Source organism: Neoarius graeffei, chromosome 21 (assembly GCF_027579695.1).
Source record: "Neoarius graeffei isolate fNeoGra1 chromosome 21, fNeoGra1.pri, whole genome shotgun sequence".
In the NCBI taxonomy this organism is placed as follows: Eukaryota; Metazoa; Chordata; class Actinopteri; order Siluriformes; family Ariidae; genus Neoarius; species Neoarius graeffei.
Window position 1 is genome coordinate 8,051,093 of NC_083589.1, and position 25,245 is coordinate 8,076,337.

General features: G+C 41.6%; 1 gene segment (V, D, J or C); it reads left to right on the plus strand.

Annotated features, from left to right (window-relative positions):
- The first annotated feature begins 451 nt into the window (after positions 1–451).
- Positions 452–25,245, plus strand: part of LOC132869689 (immunoglobulin kappa constant-like) — a 114,943-nt gene continuing 90,149 nt past the window's right edge. The window contains 1 exon segment of the C gene segment in view: positions 452–490. Coding sequence covers positions 452–490 — 39 coding nt within the window.

The following is a 25,245-nucleotide window of genomic DNA, read 5'->3' on the forward strand; positions in this document are numbered from 1 at the left end:
TCGTGAGCCTTCTGAGCGGTTCTATTTCTGATTGCATTCCTGTTTATGACCCTTTTTGCCTTCTGGTTTCTTCCCATTTCGCCGAGCCCTTGTGTTTGTTTGCTCGTCTCTCTCGCTTCCCGGTTTCTCGATCCTCGCCTGTTTTCGACTCCGATTTGCCGAGGCCTTGTGTTTATCTTGCCTGTGTTTTTCTGATTCCCGGTTCTTGGACTATTGCCCGTTTCCTGACCATGATTTGTCTCGCCCTCGTTACTGTGTTAGATTTGTGATTATTGACCTGGCCTGGCTTTTGTACATTGTCTTCTCTCACTGTGTTCATTAAAGCCTTGAGTTTATTTTTAATCCGCGAGTGTCTGGTTTGTCACAGCCGCGTTACAGTAATGGCTGTGCTAATATCTGATTCTTATTCAGATATTTAAACAAGAGCTTTGTTTGTCATTAAATCCCGACAATGGCACATCTGGCTCTGTTGGAAGACCTCTACACATCTGTAAGTTGTGAGAGAGTTTTTCAGGAGTGCAGAGATTTTTCTTTTTTATAGAGAGTTACAAGTGGCTTTTAATTTGCTTTTGTCTTCCAAAGCGTCCAGGGTGGTGGTGTGGCAGCACAGGGAGTGGAGGACACATTCTCTCTCTCTCTCTCTCAGCTCATGGTTTCCTGGCTCTCTGGGGCTCCAGCATGGACGTCACTAGGATTGAGAGATGGGCGGGGCTTAGCCCCAGGAGTGTGTTCAGTAATGCGCGTGCGCGCCAATTTTTTTTTTTTTTATTGCTCCTACATAGGCTTCGTCAATTATTCATTATTTGAAGAACATTTATCAGAATCTGATATCTGGATCACTTTCTTTTTCTACCCTGCTATTTCTCTCCTAAGTCTTCAGGATATCTTCTTTATATTAACAAAATAAGTCTAAATCAGTTCATTAGAGGCTGGGGCTATGTTTATGAAGAAAGATGTTTGCAAAGATCTCCATCAGTGCATTTGTTAAAAATTAATTAGGTTATATTCCAAATAAAGCTATTTATTTCAGTCTGATGCACTGAACAGGAGACAACATAATGGTCTGGTGCTTTATTTAATTAGTTTCGTTACAACTAGCTTAGTTCAAAATCCTAGTGAAATCTGACAGTACAGAAAAATATGAATGTTTCTCAAACATTTATTCTGCCAAATGAGAATACAGTATACCTTAACCCTTTGGGGGACACTTATGGCCCTTTTCCACTACCCTTTTTCAGCTCACTTCAGCTCGCTTCAGCTCACTTCAGCCCGACACGGCTCGCGTTTCGACTACCAAAAACCAGCACGACTCAGCTCGTTTCAGCCCTGCTTAGCCCCTAAAACTCGCACCGTTTTGGAGTGGGGCTGAAGCGAGCCAAACCGTGCTGACTGAGGTTGGGGGCGTGAGCAGACACTCCCCTGTGCACTGATTGGTGAGGAGGCGTGTCCTCACATGCCCACACACGCCCCGCGAGCGCGCTGGGATCTGTAAACACCGTAAACCCGGAAGGAGAAGAATTACGAATTACGAGAATTTCTGAAGCCTTATGCGCCTCGCCTCATCTATACACTCTTGCCAGTATCTGTCCACGTTGTCGGTGACAACAAGCCACAGCACCAAGACCAGCAACACTAACGACACCATGTCCTCCATGTTTATTGTTTACTATTCGGGTCGTGAGACTACCGCTTAAAAGCTCACTGAATCAGTGACATACAGAGCATCGTGGACGAGTTCGCGGAGTGCAAGGCTCGTCGTATGCCCTTCAAATAATGCGCGCAGTAGGCTATTGATGTTTTATTATGAGCCATGTACAGTATGTCGCCTAATGTTTTTTTGTTTCTGAGTTACATGTTCGTTTGAAGGACTTGATGTACTAAATAACATATAGTTGCACCCGGTAGTGTTGAAATTGGTAAACACCGCAGTTGCGGACATTTTGTAGCCTAAAATGATGTTATGATAAGCTTTAATAAAGGGCCCGGTCATTTGCCCCGCCCCCGGCCCGGCTCTGACTTGTTCCGCCACTGTCACTGATGTCACTGTTTGCGCTGCTTAACGACATCACGTGACGTCCACCCACTTTCACTAACTCCACCCAATGTGTCCACCCACTTCCAGCCAGCACGGTTCAGCGCGGTTGTAGTCGAAATGCAACTTCAACAGCCCCGCTCAGCTCGACTCAGCTCGACTCGGCACGGCACGGCTCAGCCGCGTTTGTAGTGGAAAAGCGGCATTAGTTTTCAGAGCAGATATCAAACAAATAAATAAGCTTAAACTGATAGTGAAGTTTAGAAAGAAAATTTACTCACCATTTCTGTCCTATTTCAAAAACAGCTTTCATTATTTAAGTGCTAGCTAGAGCTACTTTACGAGATGGGCTAAAACACAAAGAAAAAAACTAAGGTCTTACTTGGAAGGGTAGTCCCTGAGCCCCTAACACTGAGGTAACTGCAACAATGCGCTTCAGATCGTCCCTTCTCTCTGCTATCTCATGTGCATTTGCAGACACCATCATCTGTACAACATCTCCCTGTTGGCTAGTTGCCTGATATCCTTTCCATGCAACAACACTGTCCTTATGGGACCGTGTCACGTCATGCTTATTAAAGACAGACAAAGCTTTTTTCCAATTTCTGCAACCACAACTGACCAAAGCATCATGCTTGATGTTTTTGCCAAACACTCTGCATGGGAAGCAGAAAGCAGCATTCAGGTTGACTGAATACTCTAACCATGTGTACTTCGCAAACCAGCTGTGGTGAAATGCCCTCTTCTGTGTACCAAAGATGTCTTGTGGATAGCTATTCAGCTTTACCTGTCTGGGCCCTGTGTCTTTATCACCTAAATCACTAAGAGAAGATGCTGCAGCTTCTTGATCCTTTTCTTCCTCTTGGCCTCCTTGCTCACCTTCTGTCTCTGTTTCAGTTTCTTCTCTCTCTAGATCTATTTGCTCGACCTCCTCTGGATCTGGATTCACTTCCTCTCTCTGACGTGAACTTGCCTGATGCTCATTTTCCTCCTCAGCCTCTCCTGCCTCACCCTTCAAGGAGTTCAAAAACAAAATTAACATGATGAAACCCTGAAGTTAAATTAATATCATATCTTCCAAGAGTGCTAGATGACGTTGGGAATGGGGTTAGCCTACCACCAAAATAAATGCATTGGCCGATTATCTGACATGGCAATGTACAGGAGGCCTACAGTAGCCTATGAGTGTTCTCATTAAATTAAATAATTATAAAATAATCATTAATTCATTAGATATTTTGTTGTGTAGGCCTACTGTATGTAAGCTGGCCTATCTTTAACATCCAATGAGACTAGTTTAGACTATAGGCTAAGCCTAGACAGGGAATACAAGTCAAGTTGGCCAGAACTGAATATGAAATAAGGGGCTAGTTTATGCCATGCAAGACGGTTAATTCAACAGAAACAGAGGTGCACTAAAGGCGTTGATCAGACAGGAGCAGACAGGAGCAGACTGGCAACCTGTGCGTTCTGGAAAAGTCCAGAACGGCTGTCCGGTCTACGGCCGTCGGCCCTGTTCAATAACCAAAATTTTCAGTCTATCAACTAACAACAGGTGGCGCTAAGACGATAATTTATCTGTCAATCATTATTCCATAGGCCTAAAAGCCAACAAAGAAGAGTAATGTTAGTGTCTGTCAACAGAAAGATGGCAAGCAGAAAATGTAAGGAGAAAGGTGGATGGGAAAAGTTAAAACAAAAGAAAGTGAAGTCACTTGAAGAAGATGCTTCAAAATGTAGAAAGCTCACAGAGCTTTTTGGCAGCAGTGCAACTGCAAGCAGCAGCAGTAACGTTCATGTCACGTTATCACCGAGCGAGACTGAGAACCAGGTGGACATCCAACCTGACCAACCACATGCTGATGATGATAGTCATGATGAGGGGCAGGCAGCTGAGGGAATTTCACCGGAGGAGGAGGTACCAGTAAGTGACAACAACATAAAGCCATTGCATAAAACAGGTTACGTAAAGGCCACTCATAGACCCCTCTCATCGTCAGCCAATCTCCTATTGACTGGATTTGCGGTGTGATGATGAGAAATATGTGGTTTATTGCTGTCAAAACAAACACATAACTTCCAAGCAAGCTAATTATAAATAGATAGGCAAGCACAAATGGCCGTGATTTCATATGTTCACCTCTGCATAATTCATGCAGATTAGGCTCTTTACGTTCAAGAGAACCAAAGCTCTAGCCTATCATTAACCAAAAGTTTGAGGGGGAGAAGTGTTTTCCATTTTGGCACTATTTATCTTTGTCTTCTCTTTCGTGGTGCGTGGTGGAATGTCTGTGGAATAGGCTACAAATGTTGTGTGAAGGATGATTGGTTGAATGGTATCATAACTAATCACAGCAGCATTGCATTGTGCAGTTTATTAATAGCCTAATTTTAGATCTGTTTGTCAGGCTTACCCACCAAAAAATCAGCATAATATTAAAACTATAAAATGTGTCAAGCGGCCCTGTGATGACCTGGCAACTTGTCCAGGGTGTACCCCGCCTTTCGCCCGTAGTCAGCTGGGATAGGCTCCAGCTTGCCTGCGACCCTGGAGAAGGATAAAGCGGCTAGAGATAATGAGATGAGATTAGATGTGTCAAGCAGGCTAATTCTGACACAGAATAGACCTAAAAGGCTAAAAATGTAATTGGGATTCAGGAAAAACCTCCAAATCTGTTTTATTCTTCTTGTCTGTAGCCGTGGTATCAAATGCTATGTTTATCCAAAGTTTTGGCTGGTTTTTAAAAATAGAATTTTGAGGTATAAGTACAGGTTTAAAGGCTGTCATTCCAAATAATACTATTAAACAAATGTTAATCAAGCATATGTCAGTGCACAGTGTGAAGGGTTTTCCTAGATGCCATTGCATAGTTTAGATATAATCAACAATAGCATTAGCATCCAACTTCATCTTTTCAATTGTTTGTTTATTGAGGTTGAAGATAGTGGCAGCTCAAAAGATGGCAGGGAGAGTCCAGGAAAGTGCCAGAATGAGGGATCAGTGCCCCAATATTTCAGCCGCCCCAGTTCAGACAGTTACAGCCTGGAGCAGTTTTTCAGTTACCACCCCCAGCAAAAGCCCAAAAACCTGTTCATCTGTTCATCTGTAAATGGGTTTTGTTATGATAGACAATATACCACTATAGCACTTTACTATAGCACTCTAGTATAGTATACTATAGTATAGTGGGCCTATTTGGGGGGAAAGTCCAGGGCCGTTTTTTGGTCCCAGTCCGTCCCTGGGAGCAGCTGAGTGGGCCATCGCTTGCCATTTGCTTTTATCCAAGCTTGATTAAGGCATATAAATATGGGGATTACTTTATTTTCACTCTTATATCTTTCAACTGGAGGTGGATAGCCTACTGTGCATGTTGTCTTTTTTTCTTTTTAATTTGGTGTTTTTTTGATAGCCTGCACATCAGTGCTGATATGGTGACTTCTGACCAGGGGTGTCAGAAGCATGTTTAATGTGGGGGGGACGCATTGGCGGGGGGTCTGGGGGTCCTCCCCCAGAACATTTTTAATTAATTAGATGCCATTTCCTGCATTCTGGTGTATTTTTAACAGGTTGTTAAACACCTCATTTTACCTACAAAAGTCACTTAATTCAATGACTATTTTAGAGACTCAACAATAAGTCCTCATTCAACTAGTCCATATATTCATCAGCCTGTTTTTAAACCCACTGCTACGCCTAAAATAATGAGATGACTGTGACACAGTTTATCACCAACAATGACTTTATGGGTGCATTTTACTTTTTATTTTGTGTTTCATTTTTTATTTAGTTTTAGGTGTAACACAACATGCCTGTATGTTTAAACTGTCTGTTTAAAAATAAGAATATTCATAATTTCACACAATGAACAGGCATGACATGGCATCATGCAAACTTCATAACACAAAATCACACAGTGTCAAGCAACGGTGACACATAAAAAATAACTTCACACAATGAACAGGTGCCATTTTGTTCACCACCAACAGTGACTTCAGTGGGTGCATTTTACTTTTTTCCGATTTAGTGATACTCATAACAAAAATGACATGGCATCATGCAGTCTTCATAACACAAAATTACACTGGGTCAAGCAACGACACATAAAAGAGAACTTCACACAATGAACAAGTGCAGTTTTGTCAACCTACGTGCAATGGTGGTACAGTAACATTTACAGATTAGTATAACAAATAGATTTATAGATAGAACTCCTTCTTATATTGGTGCCACCACAATTTCTACCACTTCATAACTTTTATCTCCCTTTCCTTCACAATCCACCTGGAATAACATCCATCTCTCTCCATCGCTTTCCTCTCTACTATTCCTTCCCCATACACTGATTTCCCATGTTACTTTCCAGAAAACTGCCAAAGACCAGACAAAACAAGTTCTTCAAATCACAACAGGGAATCAATAAATATCATCAGAGCAGACTTGACCTCATTCTTGGCATTACAGTAAGGTCGGCCTACTGGGTTTGAATTAAATGATAGCTAACATTAAGCTAGCTGATACATCTCCTAACATTGACTAGCCAGCTAACTGCACTAACATTTCCATTGGGACAAAAAAACCCTGTCCTGTGGGGAAATTCTGACTGACTTTCCGCTTCTTTGTAAAGAATGTCCTTATGTCCATTGTGTCTGGGGAGGAGCAAATACTGCAAACAATTCATCATCAACCAAGAATACCCCATTAGGCGAAGCTTATTTCATTGTTTAGTTGAACATGAATTTAACGTGGCCTAGGGTTAATTTTGAGGGCAAATAACAAAAGAATAAGGTTTTAGCAAAAGCTAGGCATTGTGAGGTGGCAATGGGGCTGACGTCACCTCCTCCACTTTCCAGCAGCTGCACCAACATGTCTCTGCTCGTGCTGAGATTCACTCGCGCGCGGTGAGTTGTTGTAGGGAACGTCCGGAAAACCCGGAGTGGATTTTCAGTGGTATGTGTATTCTCTTATCAATCAAGTGGAATGGATTCTTTCACAAAGCAATAGAAACAGCGCTGGGTGAACTAATATTTTATGTTAAATGTGTGGGGGTCCAAACGAAGAATTATGAAATGTGAAAGGGACACATCCCCTTCACATTCAATGGTGGCGACGCCCATAAAATGGACCTAACGACGACCATGGGCTCCAGGCCAGTTTGTCTAGCTCAATGCTGAATACCACTGGTGCCTGTCTCTGATTAATCTGAAACATTGGTGTGGCAGTGGGGGCGTGGTCAAGCATCGGTCTGTGACCGGAGGGCGGAGTCAGGGAAGGTAAGTGGCAGAATCACTGCACCTGAGGTTGATTAATGTGTTTGTGTGTCTTCCCCAGTGACCGCGCCCTATTTAAGGAGGAGAGCGAGAGCAGGGCAGGCTCTCTCCCAACCATAACACGTGTGTGTGGCGTGTGTGTATGTATAAGTAAACGTGTAGAAGGTGAAAAGCTGTCAATAAAAAAGTTATTGAGAACTCAGTACTGGCCTGCCATGCTTCTGTGCTCCACCCACGTAGAACACTTGCTACAATTGGTAAATGAGGAAAGAAAGAAAAAAAGAAAGAAAGAAAGAAAGAAAGAAAGAAAGAAAGAAAGAAAGAACACAACCATGTAATTATTGGTAGTGAGTTTGAGATCTGACCCTTTTTTTCATCACCTAAAGATTTATGATATATACTATTATCTTAGGCTACATGACAATATATAGGCTATACATATCACAGCTGTATTAGTTAAATATTGAAACATCAGCTGGAGTTTGACTGTTGACAAAAAATACAAAATGCCGTTCAATGTAGCACTGATTTCTTTCCATACTGCATTTTTCTGACTTCCTATGATGCTACTTTTCAGTCTGCAAAATATACATAATTTGTTCAATTGGAAAATTTCATCATGAAATCTCATCTCATCTCATTATCTCTAGCCGCTTTATCCTTCTACAGGGTCGCAGGCAAGCTGGAGCCTATCCCAGCTGACTACGGGCGAAAGGCGGGGTACACCCTGGACAAGTCGCCAGGTCATCACAGGGCTGACACATAGACACAGACAACCATTCACACTCACATTCACACCTACGGTCAATTTAGAGTCACCAGTTAACCTAACCTGCATGTCTTTGGACTGTGGGGGAAACCGGAGCACCCGGAGGAAACCCACGCGGACACGGGGAGAACATGCAAACTCCACACAGAAAGGCCCTCGCCGGCCCCGGGGCTTGAACCCAGGACCTTCTTGCTGTGAGGCGACAGCGCTAACCACTACACCACCGTGCCGCCCTTCATCATGAAATACTTGTGCAAATTCATCAGATATCATATTTGCAGAGTCAAACAGGGCTGGTCCACTTGGACCTCGATATAACGACTTAAACGTACAAAGCAAACATAATTCACCTTCTACATGGACACTTTATGATTTTTCCCAACCTGAGGAGTTTAAAACAGTTTTTCCAGAAGCTTACAACAAGAATGTTCAGACACTAAAATGTAGCTTTTCTTCATCTAATATACAGAACATTCAACATTTCAGCTGCAAAGATACATTTTTATAAGAGAAATAAATAAAACCCTCAGCAGTAAGGAGACAAAGAGATGTCAATTGTTCAGAACAGTGTGTTGAACATTTCTAACCAACCAACTCATAATAATAATAATAATAATAATAATAATAATAATAATAATTGGTAATGCCTTTCACTATCCCAAGATTGCTTTACAGACAAAAAAAAAAAGCTGTAAGAGATGAAGAGAACTGTTGATGGAAGAGACAAGTCTTCAGCTGAGATTTGAAAGTAGAGAAAGAAGAGCAATCATGGAGAGATAGAGGAAGAGCGTTCCAGAGTTTGGGGGTCGTGGCACTGAAGGTCCTGCCCCCCATGGTGGAAAGTCTGGTGTGTGGGACAGAAAGTAGGTTGTTGCTAGAAGACCTTAGTGAGCGAGAGGGAGTGTAGGGGGTCAGTAGTTCCCTAAGGTATATAGGAGCAAGATTATGCAGGGCTTTGAAAGAGATAAGCAAGATTTTAAATTTGCTATGGGACAGAACCGGTAGCCAGTGTAGCTGAGAGAGAATGGGGTGATGTGAGTGGAGCGTTTAGTATGAGTTAGAAATGTAGCTGCAGAGTTCTGAATATAGTGAAGCTTTTGTAAAGATTTTCCATGAAGGCATTTGAAGTGGGAATTACATTAATCTAGACCAGACATAATCAAAGTATGAAGCAGAGTTTTGTATTCTTATTTGTCAGAAGGGGCCAAATATGAGCAATGTTATGAAGGTGAATGAATGCAAGTTTGGTGAGTGACTTAAAATGAAGATCAAAAGTGAGTGATGGATCAAATACTACTCCAATACTACTTCTGACAACTTGAGCTGGCTTAAAATGCACACTACTATCTTAAGAGAAAAGTTGGATGATTCAGAGAGTAGGGATTTGGGGCCAACCAGCAGAACTTCAGATTTCTCAATGTTTAACTTGAGAAAGTTTTCCTGCAACAAAAGCTTTAAATCTGAGATACAGTCAGTTAGTGTACTGGGAGCGGAGTCTGTGAGTGAGTCTGTACTGAGATAGAGATGAATATCATCTGCATAGCAGTGACATTTAGTCATGGCTACCAATAATATGACCAGGGGTAGGATGTAAATTTCAAAGAGAAAGGGTCCAAGGATTGATCCCTGAGGGACCCCAAACTGAACAGAAGAGGTGGTGGACTTGTTTGAATCGAGTCTGATAAACTGTTGTCTGTTTGTTAGATATGACCTGAACCACTGAAGGGCTATGAGGAAATGAGTACATCATTGTTAATAGTGTCAAAAGCAGCCCTTAAGTCAAGGAGGAGGAAAATTTTGAGAGAATCACTATCAGGAGACCAGTGGTATTAATTAACAACGTGGAGAAGAGCTGTCTCAGAGCTCTGATGTCTACAGAAACCAGACTGAAAGGGCTAATAGAGTGCCTTTTAATAAAGAAATGGATGGAGTGCATATCTACCACTCCTTCCATGACTTTTGTGAGACAGGGAAGATTTTAGATGGGTCTATAACTGGAAAGAAATGTTGGCTCCAACTCAGGGTCTTAAGGACAGGGGTTACTGCAGCAGTTTTGAGGACAGGAGCGGCAGAGCCAGAAGAGAGACATGTATTTATCACTACGGCAAGAGGAGTATTACATCTTGATGAACATGTCTTAAGTTGCAAGGTTGGGCTGGGGTCAAGCAGACAGGAGGATGGATTAGACTTATTGATGAGTTCAGTGACAGAAAGAGAGTCAACAGGTGTGAAGTCAATGAGTTTTGTAGGCAGAGAAGGAACATCAGTGGGTGAGAATGAATGGGATGTAGAAGGAAAACAGAGATAGATTTGGTCAATTTTGGTATCAAAATAATGTAAAAATGCTGAACATTGCTTAGCTGTATTAGATCATCCTCATACAGGAGAGTGGAGGAGTTGTGAACAGGTTTGAAGAGTGTCCTTGGCCTTGACTTGGTACCATTTAGGATGGAGGAGGAGTAGTTGGAGTGAGCAGGATTTAGGGCATCCCGATACTTGTGGAAATGTTCAGTGTAGAGTAATAAGTGGACAGTAAAGCCAGCTTTCTTATAAAGGTGCTCAAGACACTTCATTGCCTTCATTACTCCAAGCTTAGGCACAAATCAAGGACAAGAGCAGGTAGGGATGGAAATTGATAAGAATTTAGCAATTCTGATTCCATTATCGATATCACTTATCGATTCGATTCCTTATCGATTTTCTTATCAATTCTCATTGGGTTAGGAAATAAAATATAGTAGAAACGGGTTTGTTTATTTTCAGTCTTTAATGTAAAGTATATCAAAATTAGAATAAAATTAAAACTGGCATGAAAAAATAAGTATTTACAATAACAATTTTTGTGCAGAAAAATTAGCATGACAGAGTGTGTGTGTGTGTGTGTGTGCGTGTGTGTGCGTGCGTGTGTATGTGTGTGTGTGTGGTCATTATTAACATGACTTCTGCATCGTCTCTGCTGGTTCCATTTGGCCCTGAGTGGCAAATTAACAATTTTTTTGTGCAGAAAAATTTGCATGCTTGCCTTCTCAGGAAGGATACGAGATCTTTCTTGACTGAAGGTATCTCCAGCTGTGGAGAACGCCCTCTCAGATGGGGTAGAGGATGCTTGGACACAGAGATACTTCTCAGCTAAAGCTGATAACATTGGCAATGTGTCCCTCTTCATCCACCACCAGAGAGTGGGGCTGTCCTTGGTTGGAATGGGAGGAAGGCTTCTCTATAGTTGAACTTCTTGATCTACTCTCTGGGCAGGGAGACAGGGGGCTGCTGCTGCAAGGACAGAAGCTCACTGTCCTCTTCTGCAAAAAGTTCTTCTAGGGCTGTCTTTTTTGCTGCTTTATGGGTGGCGTATAGACATATTCTTTTTTCATCTTCTTCTGCCTGCCTCTGTCTCTCCCAGCTCTGACAGCTCTTCTGATGCTGATGCTTGTGTGTTTGCTGCCACTGCTGCTGCCCTGATCCTGTCCCAGATTTCATCCCCATCCATTCTGGATTTAAATCTGGGGTCTAATACAGTTGCTTCCTCCAGGAATACTTGGATGTCGTCATTCTTGTAACGTTTAGGAAGATCATTCCAAATGTTTCCTTGATGCCCCTGGTGAATGCAGAGTCATCTGCCTGCACTGTGTAATGTTTGTGCAGCTTCTGAATGATGGGCAGTATCTGGCCACAGGTCGGACTTTTTTCGCGATAGACTGCAAGTGTAGATGTGTAATGCTTCCGCATCAGCAGCACAAACTCCATATGGGCAATTCACATGATGATTCAAGTCTTTTTTTTTTTTCACGAATCAGCTGTATGATCCGAGCTGAGCTCGTGGCTACTTAAGCTGCATACAGGCGTGTGATTTCACTATGGAATGAGGAAGCTAAACAGAGCACAGAGGAGCTCAAACACTGCGAAGCAAACAGACACACGGTATTTACATCGGAGATAACCATTTCTAGCAAAAAAAAACCGCAACCTCGTTTTCCAGATTGAATGGAATGCTTGAATGATTGGATGATACACGGACCGTTCTAGGACTACATTATTCCATCGGAGGCACTGATGTGTGCAAGGCGACGTTTCTCTTTCTGACGGGGTAAGTTTATTAATCTAAGGCTGTGTGGTTATTTTTGCATGTAACGGAGAGTGTTGTGGTTTGGTTAAGCCTAGGTCACAACCGGACGTACGATTTTTTGGCCGTGCGATTTTTGGCGTTTCCCAAATCGCTGGGTTTTTTTTTTTTGTTCACGGAGAAAGACGCACGTTGGCCGTAAGTTTGTCTTGCAACCTGAAAAAAACGTAAGCGCCCGTAGAGTTTGTTTGACATGACAACGAACCTCTGTGGCCGGTCTGCGGCTCAAAAATCAGCACGTCACACGCGCGCTCTCGTGCGTTTCATGCGCGCCCTCCGTACGTTTTTTGCGTTTTTTTGCATGTAGACCGGCCGTAGGAGCACGTACGGCCGGTTGTGACCGAGTCTTTACATGAAATATCATTGTGTTAGTTGTGTCATCATCGTGCTATCTTTCTTTCTTATGGTGTGAGTAATTTTTCAACCACAAAACGTTAAAGTATACTTTAGGACTTATTTTTGTACTTCATAATTGTGTTGGGCATACTTTGCATGGAAGGAAAATTGATGTGGTGATCTTTGTTTACATGAAAGTAGTATCATGCTAGCTAGTAGGGGGTAGGGCTTTCCTTAATATCATGCAAATGAGCACCATTCTGTGCCCGCCCTACACCCAGAGTAGCTGAGATGGAAAACTTTGAGGGCGATTTTCTCCCTTTCCTGTTTTAAGAAGTATACACTTTCAAAAGGCCACACATTCTTCAAATATTGTCAGATCTCCACACGGAAGGCATCATTGGAAAGCTTAGAAACTGTACTTTCTGAATCTCTCAATAACTCAAAATGCCCCCGGGCGGACATGTGTCCTTGGATTCCGTTATCTGACACATTTCTCCTTCTCCATGGGCTTTCTTAGCCTTGCGTCTATAGCTGCAGCTTGGATGGCAGAAAACTGCTCACAGAACCTCTCCATCATCAAAAACAGAGAGTTCCATATGGAACTCACACACACACACACACACACACACATGACATGATGAGATTAGTATAAACCACTGATGTGCGGTCAGGGGCGGCAGGTGCGGCAGGGCTTCACCGGTCATCATCCAGCCATCATGAGATGTAATGAATGTAAATCATGATAACAATAAAGATTTGTCCAATCATCTGTGCTATATATGCCATTTCTGTATGATTCAAATAATTTCAATCATTTTTGCGATCAAAATCACCGTATTTGCCTATTTCCTATTCAATTGCAGCGAATATGCAGCGATGTGAGGGGGCACCAAGCCGTGCCTCACATCAGATTGCGCAATCCCTTGTTAACTGGGTTGAGCGCGTGCCTTTTGCTGACTCTGTGTATGCTACCAATGTTTTTATACATTCTAGACATGTGTATAATATGTCCTCACTTTCCTTATAATATGTAATGTTTTCTACGTATGTGTATCACTTATTTAGTGTTAACAATTTGACATAAAGCCGCACTGAAAAGACATGAGGCGAGGCAGGCAGTAGCTCTGCCGCAGCATAGAGGGCGTACGTGAGCTCAGTTATTCTTGTTTGGTGGTCACGTAAAGTTTAATTTGGACTGTTGTTGGCTTGTTCCAATTGACTGCAACAATGGAGGATGTAATAGCTCAACTGAAAGGTTTCTCAAAGTTGGACTTTCAAGGAAAACGGGACGTGATAAAGAATGGACGGCTGAGTTTGAATCCTGACATTGTCACAGCCAGTCCAAGTTACTTCAACTGGCCCTCATTATACCGGCTACAACAGTGTCTGTGGAAAGGTCATTCTCTGCTCTGAAAAGACTCAAAACGTACAGTCGTAATCGCACCGGCCAAGGACGTCTTTCATCCCTGGCAATCATCGCCATTGAGACTGAGAGACTTTTAAAACTAAAAAAAGACAAGGAGGATTTCTACGCCAAAGTCACAGAGATTTTCACGCCAGAAGGAGTGGCGCATGGACCATTTTATTACATTTATTGTAATTGAAGCTTTGCACGTGTTGCAAGTGGCCCTACTGTCATCTTTCCTAGTGAAATATAACCATGCTTTAGAGCACTTCTGCATCGATGCCATGTTGGATTCTTCTGAACCAAATATGGCGCATATGTATGACATCATCATAATGTGTCCTCACATCAATGGAACCGATAAGGGAATCATTAGGCAAGCAGACTAACAATTCCAAGGAACTGAACTACTGGGAACCAGTTCTCTACAAGAACCAGTTCTCGATTCCCATCCCTAAGAGCAGGGTGGCGAGAACATGCGTATTCTTTAAAGGGGTTCGATCATTGAACAATACAGAAATCATGACATTAAAAAGGAAGCCAGTGGAGGAGAGTTTCTGTAAGTCAGATAGGGATGAGGACTGAAGAGAAGAAGCAAGTAGATTGGAATCGACAGACCTAAGATTACAAAAGGTGGCAGAGATTTTCTCCAAAGGAGGAGTCGAGGCAAGCTGAAAGCTGCGTTAAATACATTTATGATGAGAGAGACCAAAAACTGAATGAGAGACGGAGATATCACTCAAAACAGTAGAAGAGATCAAATCAAGAATTTGACCATAAATGTGAGTTGGAAAGCGATCATGCTGTATCATATTAAAACACTCTAACACTGAGAAGAACTCGGATGTGCAGGAGGACCAAGTGCCAACATGGATTTTAACCCTCATCCTACCATGCTATTTTACACCTTAATCTTACCATGTGGGGTCCGTTTGGACCCCAATACTTTTCTTGAAAATTAAAGCTTATAAAGACAAAATCACCAGATAGGTTTTGTTCAGAACATCTTGTATTAATAACAGCAATACACTAAAGGGCCCAAGGCATAAAGAACACACTTAACCTTCATCCTACCAGCCAATTTTACATACACAAACTACCAGGCGGGGTCCGTATGGACCCCAGGAGGGAATACCTTGAAATCAATGCAGTAAGAACCAATTCAATGCAGCAAACAGACATAACTTTATTGAAGAACAAAATCCACTATGGCTGAATATCAATGATGTATTATAAATGCAATAACATTGCAATAATATTGCAATAACTAGCATACATGTAGCAAATTATAGCGCCACAAAAAAAAATTGGCATTATATACATGATTTTTGCAGCTCATGCAGCTGTAAAACATTCTGGATTACAACTTAGGTCTTTTCTTACAGAATTTAAAACAAAAAAGTAATTGTAAAATAATTTAGGGCTTTTGTTTTGCAGCCTGTGCTTATTGCAGCAGGGGGGTCCACACGGACCCCAAGAAGGAATGCCTTGGTAGTTTCATTATGGAACATAAAAGAAATAAAAGAAGTTAACTTTCAGTGTGCTATTCAATTATAAAATGAAAGACAGATAAACTTTACTCTGGGGTCCGGTTGGACCCCAGTAACAAATTAATTATACCTTCACAATGCAAAAAGCTGATCTTCCAGTGCTTTAGTGTTTTAATTAAGACATAAATTCTGACAAATTCATGAAACGGTGAGGCAGCATGTCACATATTTTTAAAATGGCAAACAAACATATAGGTGCGGGGTTAGACCCCGAAGCCGCCGCCAGGCGCCGCTAAAACCGCCATTTAGAATTTGAGCCGCCGCCAGCCAATAATTTTGTAAGCCAATTTGAGCCGCTATCTAATAAAATTTGGCTGAGCCACTAAGAACTGTGTACATCAAATAATGGGTTTATCCACATCATGAGCTACAAGAAAAGTGACACAAACATGATCAACTGTACACACTAGTAGTAACACAATAGAGACATATAGGCATACACTGTAGAGATTTAGAACTGATATCACAGCACAGAGAGCCACCACAAGCTTGCCGTTGTGACTACCTGTCTGGCTTCCCGCCCCTCACACCGTTACCACGATACACTGGGGAACCCGGGAACCCACCCAGAGCATCAGTCGACTCCGATATCGACGAGATGGCTGCATTCTTTGCCGCTGCTGAGGGAAAGTGTAAAGGTATTTTTTTTGTTTGTTTGTTTGTTTGTTTCACATACTTCGAGATTGATAAAAAAAAGTACTCCACCACTCTACTTTCATCATAGTAAGATAGCTGCCAGTCCTTCACTGGTCATTGCTAGTGAGAGTAGATAGCTAGATGCCTTCCTCGAACAATCCAGATTAGCTTATTGTTAGCATTGAACTACAATCTTGCTAGATTTATATTTACAATGAAGTAAGAGACCAGGGGACCTGTGGTAATTTGCTTTTTATTCCCCGCATTTGTTTGATCCGTTCGCCCGGATATATGCCACACAGTGACGTCCATTAATTAAGCGGGACTCCCTCAGAGACACTCTTTCATGATTCATACTTTGCAGTCTGACCACAGCTAGCAATATACTGACCACTCTTATTTTTAATACATAGTGGATGTTCATTATGTCTAACTATTACAAATATTTTAAGTTCGTTTCTTAGACAAGGATATTTTTTAAGCTTGTTACCTCGTTAACAGTTTCGGCGAGAATCTCCCGCCTTCTTCAGAAACAGTCACCAGATGTCGAGTGGTGACGTGCCTTATCAGCTGATGTTGCGTTACCGAGGCGTGAACGTCCCACCCAATTTGACAGGTAGTTCACGCCTCCTGCTGTCAGGTCGCTCCTCCAGGACCGTGGGCAATTCGGAAAGGGAAATTACAGACACAAATAAAAGAAAATAAACAAACAAGAAAAAACACCAAAAAAACAAACCGGGGCTTTGTCACACTACCGTACATAAAAGGAGTCACAGAACGCATCCAACGATCCATGAGGAAATACCACATCAACACCCCGGTCAAACCATACAAGAACCTCCGACAGCTGCTAGTTCACCCCAAAGACAAAATACAACTGGACAATAAATGCAACGTCATCTATGAAATCCCTTGCCGTTCATGTAATAAAGTCTATATTGGTGAAACGGGCAGATGCTTCCATACTCGAAGGAAAGAACACCAAATAGAATGTGAAAAAGAAACAACAAGAAGACTCACAAGATCCGAAAAAGAAAAAGCAAACCAAGAAAACCTAAAATCGGCCATTTCAGACCACTGCAAACGGCAAAATCACATAATGAATTGGGAAGAGGCCAGAGTCATTCGCGCTGAAGAAAATAGATTCCAGCGTTGGATTTTAGAGGCAGTGGAGATGCGTAAGCGGGCGCAGAGGACGATGAACCGGGACGAGGGAGCGTATGCACTGTCGCACACCTGGAGTGCCGTCCTGGAGGAGCGACCTGACAGCAGGAGGCGTGAACTACCTGTCAAATTGGGCGGGACGTTCACGCCTCCGTAACGCAACATCAGCTGATAAGGCACATCACCACTCGACATCTGGTGACTGTTTCTGAAGAAGGCGGGAGATTCTCGCCGAAACTGTTAACGAGGTAACAAGCTTAAAAAATATCCTTGTCTAAGAAACGAACTTAAAATACTGACCGCTCTGTTTGCCTGGTAGGCAAGGCAGACAGAACATTAGTGAACTTGGCGTTCGGAGATAATTTAGAGCGAATCCGTCGCCGTACACTGCACAGAATAAAGTCTACTAGGGCCTACTATATTTTAATATCTCATAATTCATATGATTTCATGTTAAATGACCCGTGTGTGTGTGTGTGTGTGTGTGAGAGAGAGATAATAATAATACATCTAAGTACTTATAATAAATAAATGTAATAAATAAATAACTTATAATCAATAAATGCTATCATAAATACACCATTTGTTGTAGTACAATCAGTTTTTTAACCAAACTGTGTTGTGGAAATAGCCTATGTATCTGTGTAACCAGTACACTGCATCTTATAATCAATTGAACGTAGACCATAGGTGTGAAGAAACAGTATCAGCCATTTGTAGCCATAAACATTTTGGTGGCTGCAGCAGCCATTAAGGTTTTGGCTGAGTCAGCTAGCCAGCCAATAATTTCATCAGCCAGCCATTATCCTGAAAACAAACGGCTTCGGGGTCTATGCGGGGTCCAGATGGACCCCACTTGGTAGGATGAAGGTTAAAGTCACCAAGTGCAATTATGGCAGGACAAAGGGATGAGATGATTGTAAGGAGTTCATTAAAGTGTGATAAGAAGCTCACAGCAGCTTTAGGATGGTGATAGATGAATAACAACAGCACAGGAGGGGAGGAGACAACCTTCAGAGCAAAATATTCAAAAGATGTTTCATGGAATAGTGAAAGTTCTTTAACTTTTCAATCAGACTGATAAAACTCAGCCAAGCCACCCCTCTTCCTTTTAATCTGGGATTTGATCGGTAGGTGTAGCCAGGGGGAGCCTTCATGTTTAAATGGAAGTCGTCATCAGGTTCTTGCCAAGTTTGCAGGTGATTCATGATGTCTGTGTTTGTGAACAGTGGGAACGAATCCATATCAGAATGTCTTCATTTGGGTTTTTTCCACTGACGAACTCGAGTTCTGTTCAGTATGTTGCCTTTGACATGTTGTGTAAAGTGTCAATATGTCTCACTTTCTCTTTCCAATGTGTTTGACACCGTGTTTACACACACTGACCTACAAAATGTCCCTCGTGACGCCTCTAGTGACCTGGAAGGAAAGAAAGTGAGTGAAATCTATTGCTAAAGTGGGACAGTTTGGAAAATATGAAATTTTCTGCCACCCATCGTCCCAGTTTCATGTAATTTAAGGAGAGATGCCTGGAATTTCAGGAACATATGTTTTAGCATCATTCTGCTCACTGCACTTTTCTTCTCTGTCTGTTTTCTCAGGTCGCTCCCTGTCTTTCTTTGTGTTTTATGACTTGAATCTGAAATACATTTCAACTGTGATGTATTATGATCAGAAGAAAAAAAAATGTCGTTTATATTTTATATGTCAGCCTCAGATCTATAATATGGCTCTATATATAGAATATTAAAGTTATTATCATAAAATATTAACTTGATAATCATGTATAATGGTAAATAATATGTGCAACAAATTATAACTATAATAAATACTTAACTGTGTAAAATGGGATAAAGATAATTAGTAAGCAGTGAATCAGAATGATCAGGACTTTGTTTGTCTTGTCCACAGCTGAGAAAGGTGGACTCCTCTCACAGATGTGTGTGTATTAGTGAGTTAGTGTGGTGTGTTTTCTCTCGTCCACAGTGTGTGTCATTGTGCTGTATCACATCCTCCCCCTCAGCACCTGCAGTCGCTCCCAGCTGCAGCAGTGCTTCTCTGTGCACTCTCACTGACCCAGGTTTTTGTACGACGCTCTAACACTGTGTGAACACTACACCACTATGATGACTCTGACAGTAGTAATCTCCTGCATCTTCAGTCTGGACTCCACTGATGGTCAGAGTGAAGTCAGTATTCGATCCACTGCCGCTGAAACGAGCTGGAGTCCCTGACTGTAAGTAAGTAGCACCATAGATCAGGAGTTTAGGAGCTTCTCCAGGTTTCTGCAGGTACCAGGCGAGATCGTTACCACCATACACTCTGCTACTGATTCTACAGTTGATGGTGACTGTGTTTCCTGGAGCAACAGTTTGCACTGAAGGAGTCTGATGCCATGTACACACGTAGCCGGGTATTTTTAAAACCGAACATTTTCCCCCCCTCCGTTTATAAAAATGTTTTATCCACACCACCTCGTCTTCGAAAAAAATCCCTTCCACACATAACCGAACATCTGCGTTTTCAATCACATTCATAAGCATTCCAAACCTGTAGATGGCATTATTTCCCCAAATCCTACCCCCTAATCACATCGCCTGTGCTCTTGGAGCAGTAGTTGGGCTTCTAAAATTAAACATGTAAATAGCACCTGCACAATAATTAACACTTTCAAGGCACTACTCTGATCCATTACTCTTTAGCTAGCCGCACACTACGCCGATTTTCAGCGTACCGAGCCAACTGAAGTCGCGAGTCAGGCGTAAAGACTAGTTTTCGATGGTACCGACTCATCTCACAGCCGATTCGAAAAACTAATCGGGAGCCAGACTGATCGGCGAGAGTCGCTAGCAATAGCCAATCATATCTTTCGCATATAACACGTGACATCATTAATCACAATTTCTAGCACGAGAAATACGTGTTGGTAGCACCTAATGCAGGTATATACTGTAATTCCATAGACTGAAGCTTTATCCATAGACACAGTGGGCTGGAAAGCCACTCTGCTCAAGTTGTGTGGCTGAATTCCAAATCGCTTTAACTCCCCTATATAAGTGCACTATTTAAGGTTGGGAATAATAGCTCATGCAGCCCAGATAGTGCGCTACATATTCCATGTTGTGTCATTTGTAATTCAGCCTGTAGCATCTTCAAGTGTTGGATTTAACAGTAACTATATCCAATAGCCAATCACAAAGCTATTAAGTTGTCACGTGTCGCTTCAATCGCGACTGCACTCGTAAACAGTCGGGGGATATGTGCGTGCCCTGTCGGGAGTCGGCTCTGAAATGGGTCGGTTCGGTACCGCGTGGATCGCCGTAGTGTGCGGCTAGCTTAAGTCCATGCTTAATCTGGATTCTGCAGTAAACAAAGATCGCACGTTTGACGTCAGGGCAGATTTGTTGTCATTTTTTTGGCGCAGATTGTGACGTTCTAAAACGCAAAACTCCGGTTATCTCTGTCTACACGAAAAGGCATACACGGAGTTTTCAAAAATCTTCACTTTGCCCGGAGTTTTTTTAAATATTCGTTTTTGATGTGTTTTCATGTGGATGACAGGCCAAAACGTAGAAAAATATCTTCGATTTAGCAGATACCCGGCTACGTGTGGACGGGGTCTCAGTCACAGTCACCTGACCTCTGGATCCTGAAGAGAAACATAGATTGTGTTTGTAAGCTCTAAAGTGGTGTAGAATTCGTATGAAATGAAGTGTGTGAGGCTGTGAGTTGATGTTAAACTCTCACCTTGAGTCCAGAGGGCCAGTGTGCAGATGAAGACGCTGATCAAAGTCATGGTTGCTGTGGGTGAAGTTGCTGAGCAGCAGCTCTCAGTCATGAAGTGTTAAAGTCACAGGGCTATAAACACTCGCAGAGCACTGAAGCATGGACTGATAATGCAAAGTGTGTGTGTGTGTGTGTGTGTGTGTGTGTGTGTGTGTGTGTGTACTGCAGTGTGATGGAGGTTTTTGTACGACGGTTTCATTAGAATGTATCACTGTGGTTGACTTTTGGTGGAGGCTCCAAACTCATCGTGAACAGTAAGTGTGTTTTCTTCTTTTACCAAGAAATTAATTTCGGACTTTACGGAATTCAGTATAAATAAACTTGACCTGAACAGATTGTTGATGTTTATAATTACGTAATTGTTTTTATTGTGTGTTATTATGCTCTGATGAGGAATACATTTCAGTATCAGAACAGATCCCATATCAATGTTTTTAACATTCAATAAATGCACAATTATTGATGCTAAATTTGAAATAATTACACACTTGCTAAATATTCAACATGCAATAACTCTGCAGTTACTCTATAATAAACATTTAATAAATATAGTGACTGTGTGCTGATGTAAAATCCAGATGAAAGCTGCTGTGTGTGTTTGTGTTAAACGATGAATTTTTCTGTCATCAGCTACATTTGTATTTGCTGCAGTTAAATGTGCTGAAGGTTTGAACTATAAAGTAATAAAACTTGTTGTAAAATTATTTTCCCAGATAAATTACAGAGTGGAACATGTTTGTTTTGTTGCTGCACTGAAACTGATGTCACATAATAAAGTAGTGAATGAAACTCAGTCATGAAGTCAGACTTTATTCGACTTAATTCCTCTGTAAGATCAGTCAGTTCCACAAAGTTGCAGAAATATTTCATCCTCATTTCTAATTGTGTGTGAATGAGGTGTCTATGATGTGTTTGTGTGTTTCTCCTCTCCAGCGGGTTCCACAGTGTCTCCCTCCGTGTCTCTGCTCCCTCCGTCCCCTCTGCAGCTGTCTGAGGGATCGGCCTCGCTGCTCTGCCTGCTGTCTGGCTACTCTCCACAGGGGGCGCTGGTGAGCTGGACAGTGGACGGCTCAGAGGTGAAGAACGGGGTTCTGAGCAGCGCAGAAGTAGAGAAGAACGGCCGTTACAGCCGCAGCAGCACCCTGACCCTCAGCAAAGACCTCTGGGAAAAGGGGGAGGAGTTCCGCTGCACGGTCTCCCATAACAACATCAATCATCCAGTCACGTTCAGAAAGAGTCAGTGTGAAGGCTAGTGGATCCAAGATAGAGTTTAACATGGAGCTGCTTATGATCCATCTACAATAGAGTTTCAATTCTACACAATGCTGACATTTCTGTCTTTCCTCTCTTCACTGTCCTGTTGCTCTTCCTGTAGTTTGTGCTGAAATAAAGCTGAATTTTGGACGTTGTCTGTTCTTTTATTGGAGTTAATAGTGATGATCAGTGTGATGAGAGAGTGTGATTAGCTGTAGATTCAGTGCTGTGTTTTGTGCTTCAGTGAGTTTGACTGAAGGAAGTTGAACATCTGGTGAAGTTTCTGCTCTATTCTGGGAGAAATGAAACGATTCCGTCCTGTTCATGCAAATCTCACTGACACCTCACTGCTCTCTCTCTCTCTCTCTCTCTCTCTCTCTCTCTCTCATCAAATGACTTTTTCATGAACCATATCTTGAACCTCACACCAACTGTTAAGTCCTGTTTTACCAACACATTGTCCTTTATATTCGCTCAGTCTCACAGAAGTTTTCGGTGATCATGATCTACATTCTACACGAGTGTCTTTGGTTTTGCATTCAGGTTCTTTTCTCATGCAACTGCATCAACACACAAATGATATATTTTCTAAAGTCTGTGATTGACTAGACCTATGTGTCGTATGTCCCGAACACAATTATTTTATTGCAGTGAACAGGATGAACAGTTGTTTTGGCTTCAGATTATTTTCTCTTTCATTCTGAGATAGCCTACTTGCTATTGGTCCCATAATTAAAAGCAATGGTTCGGTTCACCAATTTGCTGTTTGACAGGTTACAGGATTATTGAGTCACATATTTAAACAAGAGCTTTACCAGTCATTAAATCTCAATAATAGCACATCTGGCTCTGTTCGAAGACCTTGACACATCTGTAAGTTGTGAGAGGGGTTGTGAGGAGTGCAGGGATTTTTTTATGGAGAGGGACAAGTGGTTATTAATTTGCTTTTGTCTCCCAAAGCATCCAGGTTGATGGTGTGGCAGCACAGGGAGCGGAGGACACTTACTTTTTCTCTCTCTCTGTCTGTCTCTCAGCTCAGGGTTTCCTGGCTCTCTGGGCCTCCAGGCCGGTTTGTCGAGCTGAAGGCTGAACACCACTGATGCCTGGCTCTGATTAAACTGAAACTTCATGAAAATGAGGATATGTTTTTAAAGAACAACAAAAATCTCCACAAGCATGTTCTTTTTGGTGGCCAGTTTGCTTTTTTCTTCCCTGAGATGTAAAGATTTCTGATATAAGCGATTATATTAGACTACTTTATGGAGGACAAAATGTCGGCGCTATATATCATGGATGTAGAAGATAAATATTGAACCATCAGCTGTACTTTGATTGTTGATGGAAATGCTCTTGACCCCAGCAGTGATTTCTTTCCACACTGCATTTTTCTGACTTCCTATGATGCTACTTTTCAGTCTGCAAAATATAAATAATTTGTTCAACTGGAAAATGTATATATTCCTCATTTAAATTATTTTACACAGTGTTCATGGTCACCAGTTTTAATTACTTAAACTACAGATTAATTAATTTAATTTCATCCTGAAAACTTGTGCAAATTCATCAGATATCATATTTGCAGAGTCAAACAGGGCTGGTCCACTTGGACCTCGATATAACGACTTAAACGTACAAAGCAAACATAATTCACCTTCTACATGGACACTTTATGATTTTTCCCAACCTGAGGAGTTTAAAACAGTTTTTCCAGAAGCTTACAACAAGAATGTTCAGACACTAAAATGTAGCTTTTCTTCATCTAATATACAGAACATTCAACATTTCAGCTGCAAAGATACATTTTTATAAGAGAAATAAATAAAACCCTCAGCAGGAAGGAGACGAAGAGATGTCAGTTGTTAAATACAGTGTGTTGAACATTTCTAACTAATCAACTATTATTATTATTAATGTATTTTTTAATTCCTTTCACTTTCCCAAGTTTGCTTTACAAAAAAAAAGAAAAGAAAGAAAGAGTGTTTAGTATGAGTTAGAAATGTAGCTGCAGAGTTCTGAATATATTGCAGTTTTTGGCAAAACTTTGCAGGAAGGTCCGGAAGCGCATTGCATTCACTGGAAAAAAAAAAAAAAATTAGACACCTTATCTCATAATTATGAGAAAATGAAAGGTGCCACATTGGCCACTGCTTCACTCAGAACCACTAACTGCACATCCACAAAGAGGTAAATTCATATACATATGTCTATGAGTAAATAAAACACTTGGTTTATTTACGACTGTGGGTTTGTTACGTTTTGCCATGTGACATCGTGACCGTGGCAACAGAAAAGCTGACATGGCTGACATGCATAATTGAGTTGTTGTTGTTGTTATTGTTGTTAAGCTAGCATACAGGTAGCGTCGCTAACAAGGAGACTGACGATTGTTGATGAAGCAACAAAACATATTTATTTCCAGGAAACCGAGGAAATGGCAGAGCAAACGTCGCATGACAATGGTTTCTGGGATTTTCTTCGAAAGCGAGGTGCTGCAGAGGAAAACACTGACCGAATGCAACAAGACAAGGTAAGGTTAATTCCACTTTTCATGGCAAGAACCCAGATATTTGCGTTATTAACGTTATTAGCCATCAACAAGTTCTTAGGACAAATTTGAATTATGAGCTGACAAAGTCTGTGGACTAAAAGCCTGTGTATTACTCGTTGCAGCCTTTAAGAAGAGGTGAAGTTGTTGGCTTTATTGAACATCTGAAATTCTCCTGTACGATTACAAGGGCTTCTATAGCCTACAAGTATTGACACAATGAAGAACTTAATAATCCAGGACTGTGTAGTTTTACAACTTAATTGTGTCTTACTGTGGCTAAATATTTCTTGCTGGTAAAAGTTGTGAAATGTTGAAAAAAAGTGTGGAAAAGTCATGACTGCAGTTGTTTGGTATATAATAGGGCTGCACAATTT